The 16,341-nt window shown below is 39.8% G+C and overlaps 1 protein-coding gene across 2 annotated transcripts in view; it reads left to right on the top strand.

Moving 5' to 3' along the window:
* VPS39 (VPS39 subunit of HOPS complex) overlaps positions 1-16,341 on the top strand; it is a 55,134-nt gene that overhangs the window by 33,175 nt on the left and 5,618 nt on the right. For both annotated transcript variants that reach the window (XM_060261723.1, XM_060261722.1), the window contains 7 exons: positions 6,276-6,417; positions 7,402-7,488; positions 8,339-8,412; positions 10,380-10,478; positions 10,778-10,895; positions 12,022-12,150; positions 12,647-12,749. In XM_060261723.1, the coding sequence (XP_060117706.1) occupies positions 6,276-6,417; positions 7,402-7,488; positions 8,339-8,412; positions 10,380-10,478; positions 10,778-10,895; positions 12,022-12,150; positions 12,647-12,749 (752 nt within the window). The remainder of the gene's footprint in view (positions 1-6,275; positions 6,418-7,401; positions 7,489-8,338; positions 8,413-10,379; positions 10,479-10,777; positions 10,896-12,021; positions 12,151-12,646; positions 12,750-16,341) is intronic.

The following is a 16,341-nucleotide window of genomic DNA, read 5'->3' as shown; positions in this document are numbered from 1 at the left end:
TCAGGAGATCAGCACAGGTGGTAGTGGATAGCATCTCAGCACAGTTTCTGGATGTGGTTTCTGTGGTTTTCCTATAGCTTAAGCCAAGACATAAGTGGGGAATTCTGGCGTGTGAAGGTGTGTGGGAGGGGCAGCGTTATGACTATGCATGCTGCTCTTTTGGCTCTTAATTCTTTTGTCAAAACAAATTCATTAATCAGCAACATATTGTTACAGTATTCTAAAAGAAGGTAAAGACATTACGTTATAAAAACAATACATTGCACTTTTCACCCCTCCTCCTCTCCCCCTCTTTTCTTGACCCCCGCCAGTGTTACTTAAAATTATTAAAAAAAAATACAAGGTAATTTTATCAAATCAAGAATCTCCATTTTAAAGTTCTATAACCATAAGAAAGAGATTAAAAAAGCGAAGAAAAATAAAAAATAGGTAAAGGTAACGTCTGTAAATCCATCCTTTTCTTCCTCACACCTTTAGTTCTGGAAATTTCTTTATTAGTCCAATTAGTGTGATTGCAATAAAAAAGCCCAACGCCATGTTGGGAATTATTAGGAAGGGAATTGAAAATAAATCAGCCAGTATCATAATGCCCCTGTATAAATAAATGGTGTGGTCTCATTTGGAATACTGTGTGCAATTCTGGTCACTGCACCTCAAAAAGGATTCAGCATTGGAAAAAGTGCAGAAAAGGGCAACTAGAATGATTAAAGGTTTGGAACACTTTCACTATGAAGAAAGGTTAAAATGCTTGGGGCTCTTCAGCTTGGAGAAACGTCGACTGTGGGGTGACATGATAGAGGTTTACAAGATAATGCATGGGATGGAGAAAGAAGAGAAAGAAGTACTTTTCTCCCTTTTTCGCAATACACAAACTCGTGGGCATTCCATGAAATTGCTGAGCAGTCAGGTTAAAACAGATAAAAGGAAGTACTTCTTCACCCAAAGGGGGATTAACATGTGGAATTCACTGCCACAGAAGGTGGTGGCGGCTACAAGCATAGCCAGCTTCAGGAGGGGGTTAGATAAAAATATGGAGCAGAGGTCCAGCAGTGGCTATTAGCCACAGTGTGTATATATATGTGTGTGTATAATTTTTTTGGCCACTGTGTGACACAGAGTGTTGGACTGGATGGACCATTGACCTGATCCAACATGGCTTCTCTTATGTTCTTAGTCCATTATTCCATCACAGTTCAACTATTATCAAAAATCACTAAGTATCCCTTTATCTTCCAATATTTTTCAACATATTTTTGGAATTTCTCCCATTCCTTCCTGAATTTCTCCATATCATAGTCTTTTAAGATTCTTGTAAGTTTGTCCATTTCACTCCAAGAAATAGTTTTTAAAATCCAATCCCATTTTTCTGGTATTTTATCTTGTTTCTATGACTGCGCATATAATGTCCTTGCTGCTGAAAGCAGATACCACACCAATGTTCTATTTTGTTTTGGAAAACTTTCCATTTGTAATCCCAACAAAAAAGAGTCTGGAGACTTCTTAATGTCATAACCTAATTTTTTTGACATTTCTTGCTAGATCATTTGCCAAAATTGCTTTGCCTTCTCACAAGTCCACCACATATGGTAGAAAGATCTTTCATGCTTTTTACATTTCCAACACCTATCTGACACCTGATTGTTCATTTTTGCCAGTTTCTTAGGTGTCATATACCATATATATAGCATTTTGAAACAGTTTTCTTTAATATTATAACATGTCAAAATTTTAATAGTGTTCTTCCACAAATACTCCCATGATTCTATTTGTATTTCTTTGTTAAAATTAATTGCCCATTTAATCATTTGAGATTTAACTACTTCATCTTCTGTAGACCACTTCAATAATAGTTTATAAATTCTTGAAATCAGTTTTTCGTTGTCTCCCAACAGCATTCTTTCCAATTCTGTTTTCTCCTGTCTAATATCTTCATTTTTGATGTCCTGTTCCACCAAACTCTTAATTTGTTGCAATTGAAACCAATTATATTTATACTGTAATTCTTCAGCTGATTTGAGTTCCACCTTTCCTCCCTGTATCTTTAATAGTTGATTGTACGTTAACCACATCCCTGCATCAGTTTCTGAAGATAATTTTAATACTTCCGTTGGCACAATCCATAGCAGCTTTCTCTCATCACCATATTTTTTATATTTTACCCAAGTACTTAGCAAGTTTCTTCTTATATAATGATGCGAGAAAAAGCCATCCATCTTATTTTTCCCTTAAAACATATATGCATGCCAACCAAAAATATTTCCATGACCTTCTATCGCCAGCAGCTTCTTATTTAGTAACGTCATCCATTCTTTAATCCATACCGAACATACTGCATCATGATACAATTTTAAATCCGACAGTTGGAAACCTCCTCTTTCTTTTGCATCAGTTAAAATTTTCATTTAATTCTTGGTTTCTTGCCCGCCCATACTAATTCTGAGACTTTTGCTGATTATAATTTTCTCCGTCAAATCTACATTTATACAGAGTCTTGCTTGTTGCTCAGTATATATCGCCTTAACCATTCTTATAAAAGCTTCTCCAAGTCCTAATTTCTCCATCACTGCAAACATAAAGTCCCAATTCACATTGTCAAAGGCCTTCTCTGCATCTGCAAAGAATAATGCCGCTTCTTTTTCAGGATGCTTCTCATAATATTCAACAATGTCTATGACAGTTCTGATATTATCTCTAATTTGTCTCCTGGGGAGAAATCCTGCTTGTTCCTCTTTAATAAAATTATTCAAACACTGTTTGAGTCGTTCTGCTAGTATCCTAGCATATATTTTGTAATCGTTGTTAAGTAATGAAATTGGTCTATAGTTTTTTACATTTCTGGTGTCTCTACCTTCTTTCGGTATCAACGAAATTATTGCTTCCTTCCATGTATTTGGTATTTTCACATCAATCCTTATAGTATTCATTAATTTTTGAAGTTTTGAAGTTTTGGTACTAACACTTCTGCGAGGACTTTATAGAATTTTGCTGTGAAACCATCTGGACCTGTTTTTTTTCCCAATTTCATTGAATTTATTGCTGCTTCAACTTCAGTTTTTTCAGTTGGTTCATTTAAGACCTTTTCCATATTTTCTGTTAAGGGGCTTACTTGAATTTTCTGTAAATATGCATCTATTTTTCTTTCTCCACCTTTTGACCTTGAAATAACTTAGCATAGTATTTTAAAAATTCCCTTTTAATTCCTGCTTGGTCAACTATTTCTTTACCTTCCAATACAATTTTAGTAACAAATTTACATTCCCTTTTTTTTTTTTTCATTTGCCAGCCAGGTATTTTCCAGGTTTATTTGCTCCTTCAAAGGATTTTTGTTTAACATAAAAAATCACAACCCCTTTTTTTTTCCTTAGCCAAGGAGAAAAATTCTTTTCCCAATCGTTTATTCCATAAAAATCTGTAATCCAATTGTTTAATATGTACTTCTTGTAGACAAATTATATTACATTTTTGTTTTTTTATCCATTGAAATGTAGCCTTTCTTTTTTGTGGTGAATTTAGTCCATTTACATTCCAAGATATTAATTTGTAATCCATAATGGTTCTTCTCTTTATTCTGTATCCCCAAATCCCCTATTTTCTTCAAAAAACTTCCGCAGTTCCAGTACATTTGTAATTGTAATCCTTTTTCCTCCATGTTCAAAACTTAAACAGTATCCATCTGTATCTCACGTCCATGTCCTGCAACTTATCTGTTAACTTTTTGTATAGTCTTCTGTCACTTATGACTTTTCTTGGCAACTCTTTCATAATTCTTACTTTGCTCCCCTCAATTTCCAGTGTTTTTTCAAATTGCTTTTTTAAGTTCTTTCCCACCATGTCTCTTGTAATGAATTTAACTACCGCATCTCTTGGTAATTTATTTTTATTGGCATACAGGGAATTAGCCCTATATATATAATCATGTAACTAGATTCATCAGAGTCCATCTCTAAAAACTCAGCAATGATTCTTATTATATATGTCCTTAAATCAGATCCTTCATCTTCAGGTACTCCTCTCAAACGAATCTGGTTTTCCATTAACTTGCAATCTTGCAGAGCTGCTTTCTCCTGCAATTTATTAATCATGGAATCTTGATCTTTCACCTTATTTTCAACCACATGTACTTTATTTAACATTGTTTGTGAGTCCTTTCTGAAATCTTCAATTTCTTTATTTCTGACTTCACCACCTCTAGTTCTTTGACTACTTGCTTTTTATTTTCTGTTACTAGCGCCTTCATCACTTTGATCAGTCTTGCCTCCATGGCATCTAGTTGTTCTTGTATTTTTGGCATTTTTCCCTCAAGTGAAGCAGTCCTTGCGCATGTCTGTTTTGGCAGCTTCTGCTCAGACATTCCACTCCCCTCACTGCCAAAATAAGCTTTCAGGTTGATCTCTCCAAATGAAAAATAAACCACTGGATCTTATAGATTGGGAGATGTCCTTTCCAATGCACCCAAAATCGCCGTTCTCAGGGCTTCCTAGCCCAAGATATTAATTTTTAAAGTTTTTAAAATAGACAAAATGGCGCATGCGATTTTTCTAACTTTAAAAAAAAATTTTCTACAAAAGGCCACCAAAATTAATACCACTCATATATTCCAATATGTTTCTCTCTGTGGTGATGAAATCTGCCGGCTCCAATAACTTTTAAAGTTCCGGGGTTTTTTCTTTAGCTTTTTAAATTATTTTGACCTTCTTTTAATGGCTGCCGCAATTTTTCTATTATTTTCAAGTCCTAGAGAAGACCAGGAGGTCTTTAAATTCCCTTCTTCCAATGGCTTCTTTCTGCTTTTCTTGCCACAAAGTCTTCCAGCTCAGCAACTCAGTGACAATGGTTTTTTTTTTTGCAGAAACCGCAAGTATTCCAAACATAAGTTGTTTTTCAGCCTTTAACTATGCTTCTAAATCTCAAAAAAATCTCAAAAATTGCCCCCTTCTCTTGTTTATAACTTTAGAATATTGTAGCTAAGTCCAGATTTCAATCTTTATCTCATATAAAGTTGATTTTAGTCCCGGAATGAAACATAAAGATCTCCTTACCTTGCAGCCAAATTTAACCTCCTTAACACCGTCCAAAGATTAATATTTAGAAATTTAAATAGTCCAAAGAAAGCTTGAATCTTGAAGAATTTAAGTCAATTTAATGACCACGGAGACCCTCTGTAGACGCTGGAATGCGATTCCTCGATGGGAACTCTTCAAAGCCTAAAAGAAACCCCACTGGGACTCCTCATCAGCCAAAGTAAATCCCCTCAGAATATTCCATGCATGTCTTGGCCTTTTCCCTCGCCGAGAAAAGTAGGCAGCAGGCGTTGGATTCGCCTTCTCTGCCCAGAACAAAGGCTCCAGTCTGCTCCCCTTTTGAGAAGCGGCTCAATTCTCCATGATCCAACCCCGTAAGTTGGCTTGGCTCTTAATTCTAAGGAGGTGGAACAGAGGCAGCTTCAGTAATGTTTCCACAATGTGCCCTTGCAGATTTCTGCTGCCCATATGGAGGTAATTGCTGCTTAGCACAGCTGGTTAGCAATCAGTAAACAGTCGGTAGCCAGCAAAAGGCATTTACCAGATTAGCAGTCTTGGTTTTCCTTGAATTTTAATTGCACCAAGATTTTTACTGAGCTTAGATTTCAGAGCTGAAATAATGGAGTGGATTTTTCTATCTTGCCTGATTGCCCTCCTTACTACCGCCCCTGTCATACATGACTTTTGACCATGCAGACTTCATGATCCGCACCCTAAACTTTTTGGCTAGTTGTAGGACCCTTCCTCCCTTTTTATCAGCAGAAAATCCATCCTGGTGTAGGGTAAATCTGTGTTTGTTTATATTGAATCTTGATGATGGGTTGCTTCGACTCTGCCATTCTGTTTTTCAGCTCTGTTTTTTGTTTAATCAATTGTTGTAATTATTTTTGGTTAAACACTGAGACTGGATCAGAGCTGAGTGCCAGTGGATTGGTTTCTTGGGTGTTCCAGATAAGAAGTTGGGTAAAGAAGGGAGAGATACTGCTTTTAAATAAAAAATAAACCAGCAGGAGAAATGTATCTGAAATTTTGGGTACCTCTTTCCAAAGTATTGGGAATGAAATGAATGGCAAGCTTTCTTAAATACATAACCCTTTGTGTGAGATGCTTATTAAAAGGTTTTATATTAAATGTCCTAGTTAATTAGGGTAAGGAGTAATTGGAGTAAATATTTTCCTTTCCTTGATTTGGAGTTTGGTACCTTTTTGGTACATGATGAATTGTTTTCCTTAAATTACTTCTCTCTACTGGCAGACGAACGTAGCCCTAGTGGCACCACTCTTGCGCCTGGAGAACAATCACTGCCACATTGAAGAAAGTGAGCTTGTACTCAAGAAAGCTCACAAATACAGTGAGCTGATCATACTGTATGAAAAGAAAGGTCTGCATGACAAAGGTAAGAGGTTGGTTGTGGTGGTTTGTGTCCAAGACTTCTACATGTCCCTCGTAAAGCATTATGCTCTGCTGGTAGTAACCTACTGGTGATTCCTGGTCCTAAAGAGGCCCGGCTGTCCTCACAAGGACCTTCTCAGTCCTGGCTCCAACCTGGTGGAACTCTGCCGGACAACATCTGGGCCCTATGAGACAGGGCCTTTAAGACAGAAATGTTCCACCAGCTTTTGATTGAGGACAGCGATAGCTGGCACCTTCCTTCCTCCCCACCCCCCTCACCTGTATGTGCTGCTCTGACAGTCTGGAAGAACAACACTTTTAGCAGGACGCCATCAGGGATTTTGAAATTTTTATTTTTTTAATCTGTATTGTTGAGCTGTTTTAATCTATGTATTATTCCATTTGATGTACATCGCCTGGGAGCTGGGCTGGGCTGAGATTGGTCAATAAGTCTAATAAATAATAATAACAACAATAATAATGATGATGATTATGATACAAATAGGACAAGTTTAGAGAAGTGATCATTTCTGCCTTTCCTTTGCAGCCTCCTGTGCTTCCCCCTCCCAACTCCTGAAGTTCAGGGTGCCCTTTACTTGCATGGGATGTGGTGGTGGAGTGCTGCAGCATAAAAAGGGAACTGGCAGAAAAAAATTCCTCATCCTCCCATGTGAGCTTTTGCTTCATCACAAAAACAGGATTTAGCTATAAAGATCTAGTTTTGGGGGTAGGGTGGAGGATGATACTGTGAGTGGCATCCTTCAGTTCTTTATAGGCCTTCATGGTATGCTATAAGCAACTTTTTAATTTAATACAGCCATTCCTTATTGAACAGATTGTGTTTCAGTGCAGAGGAAAACTTATTGCCTCTAATTTGTGCTGGTGGCAAACGTTTTGTGTTGATTAAGGAACATTACTGCTGAGAAAAGTCAGGAAGCTGCGTAACTTAAGGGATGATCTCCATTGTACTTCTTCTGTTTTGCTAAAGCCTTGCAGGTACTAGTGGATCAGTCAAAGAAAGCTAACTCACCTTTGAAGGGTCATGAGAGGACAGTGCAGTATCTGCAACATTTGGGTGAGTGCAGTCAAGGAGTGTAACTTCTAAATCTTATTTCCACTTTTCAGCCAAACAAAAGTCCCTCAAGGCAACTCACAAATACCTGTTAAAACTTGCTTGCCAGTTACAGTTGGCAATTATATTCAGGTTAACTGTTCTCATAAAATTAGAATCTCAATCTGGTTTTCACTTTGTTGAATAAAACAGCAGATACAACCATCAGACCAGTCTGAGCATAAGTAAAACAACTTTTCATTGGGTTTAGAAAATTCTGAAAAGCCTGGTAGGCATCCTTGGGAGTGCATGTAGAAATTCCTCGGGATTCCATAGAAAATCTCTCCTAAATTGAAAGATTTCCAACCCAAGTGTGTGAATTCCTTTACTACCCCCTACTCTCATGCTGCTGCCAGAATACCCCCAACAGCATGAAGGGCATTAGTGGGAGAGAGGAACTGGGAAAAATCACCACATCCTCCATCCATGGACATCCTCTTGTGGATCTAAGTCCTTGTGTTGCATTGAAGACTTTGCCTTCTGAATTCACTAATTTCCCTGCCTCCTTCTTTTGACTTTCCATCTCATGAAATGCCTTCAATGATGATGCTTGTATGGCAGAAGGTATTTTCTAAGGAGCTCTGGATCTTTTAGGGCTTTGGATTAAAACTGACTCTTTGGGTACATGCTTACAGGGCCAACTTAATGGAACATTTTTAGTATACTCTGTAGCATATCCAGCCAAACTCCTGTCAGCCTATGTGGGATATATATGGGGATGTGCTAAGTTGTCATGTGCACCTTGCTACATTCATAGGGCATGTCCTTCAAAAGTGGTTCTTTAAGTTGCCATCTGCTTTGTTTCTTGTTTTAGGCTCAGAGAACTTGAATTTAATATTTGCCTATTCTGTTTGGGTGCTTAGAGACTTCCCTGAGGATGGATTGAAAGTAAGTATACTTGCTAATATTTGAAAATAGAAGAGGCAAAGAGGTAGCCCATTTGCTACTCTGAAAGCAAAGTAAATGCAAGTAAGTAGGTGGCAGAGACAGTATTTCACCTTGGTCAGCTCACAGTCCAGCTCTCAAGCTATTTTAAGAATGAACACACTGAAGGTGTGGTATGGTGGTTACATTGTTGGAGTAGGATCCAAGAGACCTCAGTTCCAATTCTCACTTTGTTATGGAAGATTGCTTGGTGACTTTGGGCTCTAAGAACACACACTTTGCTTAAGCTGCCTGAGAAGGTTGTTATTGAGGATAAAATTGAGAAGGGTGCTTTGGGTCCTCCTTGACAAGAAAGCTGTGGTCTAAATAAAATAAATTAATGTTACAAACCCAACATGGGACACACTTTAAATTGGCAACTGTTCCCACATGGCAATCCATTCATGTGCAGTAGTTTTTATTACAGCTGGGGCAGTTTCTACCCCACTGCCACATATATCCTCTCCAAGCTACTGTATTTCATATAGCCATATTGCAGATCTGCAGTTTATTAAAAGATATCCTTAACATTGGGTTACACAATTCTGTTATGCACGTAACAGGTTTGAACAACAGCATCCGATGCTTGCTGTGAGCTTTTCTGCTATCTTCTCAAAAGCCTATTTTGCTTGTCTTTATTTGCCTTACCTTTAGATTAGATTAATCAAAATGAAGAGTTCTTTTGAGTTCCAAAATAGTAAACTAGCCAAGTAATTCTATCTTGAGAAGGTGAGGTTGGCATGGACTGCATCAAATCTCCATTATTTGCTGCTTAGGTGACTGCTGGTGAAGTTCCAGAGAGGATAGCCAATGTTAGTCTGTTGCAGTCAAGTCATTATGGTGGCACCTTTTAACAGCTCTGGCTCAGAACAGCTTCTGTTAGCCTTTTAGTGTCACAGGACATTTGATTTTGAGGCTAAATCATGCATTTCATGGTTAGTAGATACTATGGAGAACAACTGTTGGATGTGAGGGAGAGGAGAAAAGGATCACCACTTGGAATCTCTAGCCTTATGTTGTGCTTTCTTCATGAAAAGATTGATGCTGTAGAAAAGGTTGACTGCTTGTAGATGTTGGGTCTTTGTTGGCTTCAGGAGGATTCAAAACAAACCCAGCTAAAAATGAGCATAGGTAAAATAGTTTCAAATTTTGCTCATTGACCATGTAATCCTATACAGAGTTTATACTCTTCTAAACCCAGTGAAGTCAGTGGAATAAGGAAAGGTGTAACTATGCTTATGTTTTCACTGTGAGCCAGATACATACAGGCCAGGCTAAATTTCTCAGTTTCTGAAAGCCTGCTCACTTCCTGTGATGCAGTGACATCTCTGGCTAGGTAAATACTCCTTCTCCACGCCATGTAGAAAAAGCAGAAGTACCAGCAGATCTTGTTGAAAGCAGTAATGTGGGCAAACTTACAGGGGAGTCTCACTGATGGGCTTAAAAAACTGATGGGTTGTGTGGACTGCAACATAAGGCCCCAACAGTTAAAAATAAAAACCACTTAGAACTTCCTCTGTGCAAAACATTTTGAAATAAATGTATTTTGCACAGGATTGCAATTGTGTTCTGATGTATAGTGTACTGTCGGCTGATTATTCAGGGGCTACTGTTCATGGACTTGAGAGCCAGTTTGGTATAGTGGTTAAGAGCGGCGGACTCTAATCCAGAGAACTGGGTTTGATTCCCCACTTCTTCACATGCAGCCAGCTGGGTGACCTTAAGCCAGTCACAGTTCTCTCAGAGCTCTCTTAGCCCATCTACCTCACAGGATGTCTGCTGTGGGGAGGGGAAGGGAAAAGAGATTGTAAGTCACTTTGAGACTCCTGAGTGAAGGGCGAAGTATAAATCCAACTTTCTTCATCTTCATGAAAACTTTTCATTGTGGTTGTATCATGTCTCAACCTATTACTCCCATTTTTGTCTGGCAGATATTTACAGAAGATCTTCCTGAGGTGGAAGCCCTCCCACGTGAAAGGGTTCTTAACTTCCTGAGGGAGAATTTTAAAAGCTTGGCTATTCCTTACTTGGTAAGAACACAGATTGCAGCAAAGTGTTTTGTTCTGTTTAGTAGCTCTTGTGTATCAAACCTCTAGCAATATCTAATAGATTTCTGAAGATTGTGTTCATAAATTTAAAATCAATAAATCTATATCAGTGGGTAGTATATGAGGTGTTTTTTAATCATTATTTTGGGGGGAGTTTCTAGCTTAAATGAAGGAATGGAAGTGAAATGGGTTGTTTTGATCACATTTTTGAAATTTTGGCGGAAGGAGGAGAGGCTTCTACAATCAACTTCCATACATCAGATATGTACATGTATTCACAGGAACATATAATCCTTATCTGGGAAGAGTCTGGTTCAGAATTCCACAACCGCCTAATCCAACTTTACTGTGAGAAAGTGCAAGACTTAATGAAAGAGTATCTCACCTCTTTTCCTCCAGGTAATTTACGGTCTGCTTCAGCTTACAAAAATATAATGGACTTGAAGCCATAAGAACATAAGAGCCACTGATGGACCTCTGCTCCATATTTTTATCCAATCCCCTCTTGAAGCTGGCTATGCTTGTAGCTGCCACCACCTCCCGTGGCAGTGAATTCCACATGTTAATCACCCTTTGGGTGAAGAAGTACTTCTTTTTATCCGTTTTAACCTGACTGCTCAGCAATTTCATGGAATGCCCACGAGTTCTTGTATTGTGAGAAAGGGAGAAAAGTACTTCTTTCTCCATCCCATGCATAATCTTGTAAACCTCTATCATGTCACCCCGCAGTTGACGTTTCTCCAACCTAAAGAGCCCCAGGCGTTTTAACCTTTCTTCATAGGGAAAGTGTTCCAAACCTTTAATTATTCTAGTTGCCCTTTTCTGGACTTTTTCCAATGCTATAATATCCTTTTTGAGGTGTGGTGACCAGAATTGCACACAGTACTCCAAACGAGACCGCACCATCGATTTATACGGGGCATTATGATACTGGCTGATTTGTTTTCAATTCCCTTCCTAATTCCCTTCCAATAGCAAAACTATATAGCCAAGCTATATAAAAATGAAATTGTAGACAAGGCATATTTCAGGAAGAGCAATATTGTAGGTTCCAGGACCCATTTTGTTTCACTGTCTGTTTGATGTAGTGGTTAAGCGTGTGGACTCTTACCTGGGAGAACTGGGTTTGATTCCCTACTCCTCCGCATGCACCTGTTGATGTGACCTTGGGTCAGCCACAAGTTCTGTCAAAACTGTTCTGCTCAAGAGCAGTTCTGGGAGAGCTCTCTCAGCCCCAGCTACCTCACAGCATGTCTGTTGTAAGGAGGGGAAGGGAAAGGAAATGGTAAACTGCTTTGAGACTTCTTTGGGTAGTGAAGGGCGGGGTATAAATCCAATCTCCTCCTATAAAAAAATTAAAATGCCTTTTTAAATATATTTGGAAATGCCTTTCTGTCATTTAGCATCAGAGAAATGATGGTGTATCATAATGTCGAGTGGAAATGGTGCTTTGTAGAGAATTTAATTTTACTGTGTTGCTTGCATTTTGTTATTATTAACAGATGCAGTTCTTCTTACCTTGCAGATAAAACACCAGTGCCAGCTGGAGAGGAGGAAGGAGAACTAGGAGAGTATCGGCAAAAACTTCTTTTCTTTCTTGAGACTTCCAGTTGCTATGATGCTGAGCAGCTTATCAGTGACTTTCCCTTTGATGGTAAGAAGTGGTCCAGTAATGTTGAAGTCCTTTCATACTGGGTATCGAGTCAGCTGCGTTTATTTCAGTGAATGCAAATGGATTCTCATGTGTAATTAATTAAAGTTTTCTTGTTTATGTCTCTGCTGGCCTGTAGCAGAAGAGCTGCTGCTGTATGTGACAGCTGTTTGTAAATGTCTTCTGTAGGCTACAGAAGATGATAGCTTTGTTTTATGTTAAGATATGCCTCTTGAGAAGAGTATATGTAACTGAAAAATGGTATACAGTAGAATAAATGAATGTGACTCACTGACCTCTAGAATAATCAGAGTTTGCTGTTGAGCCTGTGCCTATAATGTAATGAAAGATATACCGAGGTAAGTATTTTTTATCATTCTCTGCTGCTTAGTTCGCTTCTCACTTTTTATTATTTTTATAACCTCGTCTCATAGACAAATTCTGCCAGTTGATGTTGCCGTTGAGTTCAATAACTACTATTTTCTACTCCTACCCTCAGGCCTTCTAGAAGAACGTGCGTTGCTGCTGGGACGGATGGGAAACCATGAACAGGCACTCTTTATATATGTGCATATCCTGAAGGATACCAAAATGGCTGAAAAGTATGTTGTTTTGATCTACTTTAATCAGTGTTTCTTACCTGTTTGGGTGGGAGGTAATATATATATGTAAAGTGTAAGCTACAGTACTGTGTTTCCACCTTACCTTAGCATCTTCATCATGGTCTCTGCAGTCCAACACAGGGTACTGCGCTCAAACACAAGCCCTATCTTGGAGACTCCCAAAGCTAGCCTCAGGCTTTTTAGCGCAGTTTTCCCTCCCTGGGGAGCAGGCATGCACTGCACTTACCTGGAGTGAGGGGAAAGCGCTCCACCCACTCAGTTTGGATAACCACCATTTGGATAACACCTACCTTGCTGCGTTCCTCTCCTCAACTGCCTCAACTTTGTTGTTTTCTTCTCCATCACTTCAAATTGGTACTGTTCCCCCCCCCCCCGCCTTTTCTTCTCCTGCTCTCATGCCGGCCTTTCTAGATTTCTCTTAGAATACAGCAACACAACTCATTGCAGAGTTGTCTAGAGTCAGCAAACAGCAAATCAACTCAGTTTGACATGTGGTTTCTTGCTGTTTGAGGGCCCTTGCCACTTCTGTGGCATTTCGTTGCCTTGCATGGTTATGCACTACTACCCTGCAGCCTGACAACAAACTTAAGATTGAAGATCTGCCTTTTGATGGCCAAGGGCTTTTCCATTCAACAGCATGAAATCCTCACCAGTGTGGATGATATCAGGAAAAGAGCGAAGAGCCCAGGAGTCACTCAGCCACAGACTTAAAGGGGGAAGAAGATGATGATATTGGATTTCTGTCCTGCCCTATACTCTGAATCTCAGTCTCAGAGCAATCACAATCTCCTTTACCTTCCTCTCCCCCCCCCCACCCACAACAAGACACCCTGTGAGGTAGGTGGGGCTAAGAGAGCTCTTTCAAGGCCAACAACTACGAAAGCTATGGCTGACCCAAGGCCATTCCAGCAGGTGCAAGTGGAGGAGTGGGGAATCAAACCCAGTTCTCCCAGATAAGAGTCCGCATACTTAACCACTACACCAAACTGGCTCTCTCTAAGCCGAGGAAGCCAGCCTACTATAAGCAGTCCAGATCTTGACAATCTGATTATTGGAAGCACAAAGCTCTTTCATCAAAACAACCGTACTATCAAAAAACAAAGTCCCAATCTTCAAAGAAGTCTACACTCCCTTCTAAACAGTCCCTTTGACTCTCACATTCAATCTCTGGAACTTCCTCTCCCACAACCTCTACCTTACGCACCATCTGCGGGCACAAGTCTGCTACCATTCCTCTCTGCCTGGGAGAACATAACTGCAGACTCCTGGGTTCTGATCATAATAGGAATAGGGTACACCATAGAATTTCTTTTGCCCCCTTGATCCCATCAATTTGTTCCAGCTCTTCTGTCTCCCTTTCTAGATGTTGAAATTCTACTCTGTGAGCTTATGCCTACATATTAAAAAAAAAGGAAGGGGGAGTTCGGCCAGGAGTAATGATAGGAACAAAAACACACGAGAAGCTGCAGCCACTCACAGAAAGCCCACAATAACTATAAGTATTCCTCGCAACGCACTCTTATTTATAGTTCTCTTGTTGAAAGTCTCTTGTACATGAATAACCCTGTCATACAGTTGAAATTAAACAGTCCTCCACAGTGACAAGGTGCCAGTATTTCTGTGGTCCATTACAACACAGTCAGTGTGGGTGTATCCATACAGAGCAAGTAGCAATAGTCCACAGTCTTCTTAATCCAAAGTTTACATCAATTTAAATGAGCAAAATAGTTTTAGTGTCAGATCATCCAGGCTTTCATCAATTAAAGAGCAAAATAATAGCAGTGCCAGAAGATAACTGCAGTGCCAGGAACATTTTCGGCATCAATGGCCCACCTCATCTGGATATTTCAACTATTATTTCATAGATATTGTCATATTTTCATACGTGATGGACTTGCACAAGTTCACCACACCAATCAACAAGAGGACTTTAAATAAGAGTGTGTTACAAGGAATGCTTATAGTTATTGTGGGCTTTTTGTGAGTGATTGTGGCTTCTCTTGTGTGTTTTTGTTTCTGTCATATGCCTACATATCAACATTGCAAAGACTTTTATTCCCAATACTTTATCATTCCAAAGTGGGATGGAGAACAAAGTCCAGTCATGGATCTGCACAAACTCAACAAGTTCATCCCCCACAAAAAGTTTCCAATGAATACAGTTCAGGCTATTCTTCCACTAATGTCCAAAGACTCTTGGTTAGCATCCCAGGATCTTCAGGACACTTATTTCCACATTGTTATCTACCCACAACATAGATGATTTCTGAGATTTATGATGGGTGATCACCACTACCAATTTTGCATGCTCCCATTTGGCCTCTTGACCACACCACACATTTTCACCAAATGCATGTGGTAGCTGCAGCTCTTAGACAACGAGGCATTTCAGTCTTTCCTTACATCAATGACTGGCTGATAGTGTCTCAGTCTCCAGAACAGCTTCAGTCAGATATTTCCACCACTCTGACTCTTCTGACATCTTTAGGTCTGTGTGTCAGTCTTTCTAAGTCAAAGCTCACTCCCACCCAAGACCTTCAGTTCATAGGTGCTCGACGATGCATGGTGCAACACTTGGCATATCTTCCTCTAGACCACAGTCTTCACATACGAACCAGAGCATCTACCATTCTCACTTCTCCAACACAGCCAGCATTGGTAATTCAACATATGCTGGGGGGGGGGGGGGCGGTTAATGGCCACTACGACTTTGGTCCTACATTTTGCCCAGCTGAGCATGCGTCTGATGCAGCTGTGGTCTATTCCAGCCTTTCATCCACACTAACAACATCAGTTAAACAGAGTCACAGTACCACAAACCATTTTATTGACCCTTTGCTGGCGGACAATGGGATCCAACCTTCTTGCAGGTATGCCATTCCACCTACCATCACCTACAGCAATTGTCATCACAGGCACCTCCAAACGGGGTTGGGGAGCCCACTTCAGAATGTTGACTTGCACAAGGCCAATGGATGGCTGCTAAATGCAACCTCTACATCAGTTGCCTGGGGTTACAATTGCTGTAGGTGATGGTAGATGGAATGGCACCCCCACAAGAAGGTTGGATCCCATCATCCATTAGCAAAGGGTCGATAAAACGGTTTTTCTCATAACCTAACAAAGTTGTTCCTTAAAGGGCTTTTGCACTTGCACCCTCCTGTTCACCCTGTGGTTCCTTCCTGGAGTCTGTCTCTGGTTTTAGCACAACTTATATGGCCACCATTTGAGCTGTTGGCATCAGTCTCCCCGCAACTTCTGTCTTGGAAGACGGCTCTTCTGGAAGCTCTTACATCAGACAAATAAGCCAGTGACATATGTGCTTTTTGCTCAGACCCACCATGTACCATTTTCTATAAGGACAAAGTAGTTCTTAGAACTGAACCTGTGTTTCTTCCAAAAATTGTTTTGACTTTCCATCTGTCTAGAACTATGGTCCTTAAGGGTATGTGGCCTAATATGCAAAGGAGTTCCTGCTATAAAAAAGCTCTGGTCCTCCCTGTGTTTTTCTTGGACCCGAAGAACAGTGGCCAAAGATCCTTGCATAATCTAGATGTCAAGAGAGTTCTTG

The sequence above is a fragment of the Heteronotia binoei genome, chromosome 21 (assembly GCF_032191835.1).
Source record: "Heteronotia binoei isolate CCM8104 ecotype False Entrance Well chromosome 21, APGP_CSIRO_Hbin_v1, whole genome shotgun sequence".
NCBI lineage: Eukaryota > Metazoa > Chordata > Lepidosauria > Squamata > Gekkonidae > Heteronotia > Heteronotia binoei.
Note: the sequence above shows the minus strand (reverse complement) of the source record. Positions and strands in the feature narration are given on the sequence as shown.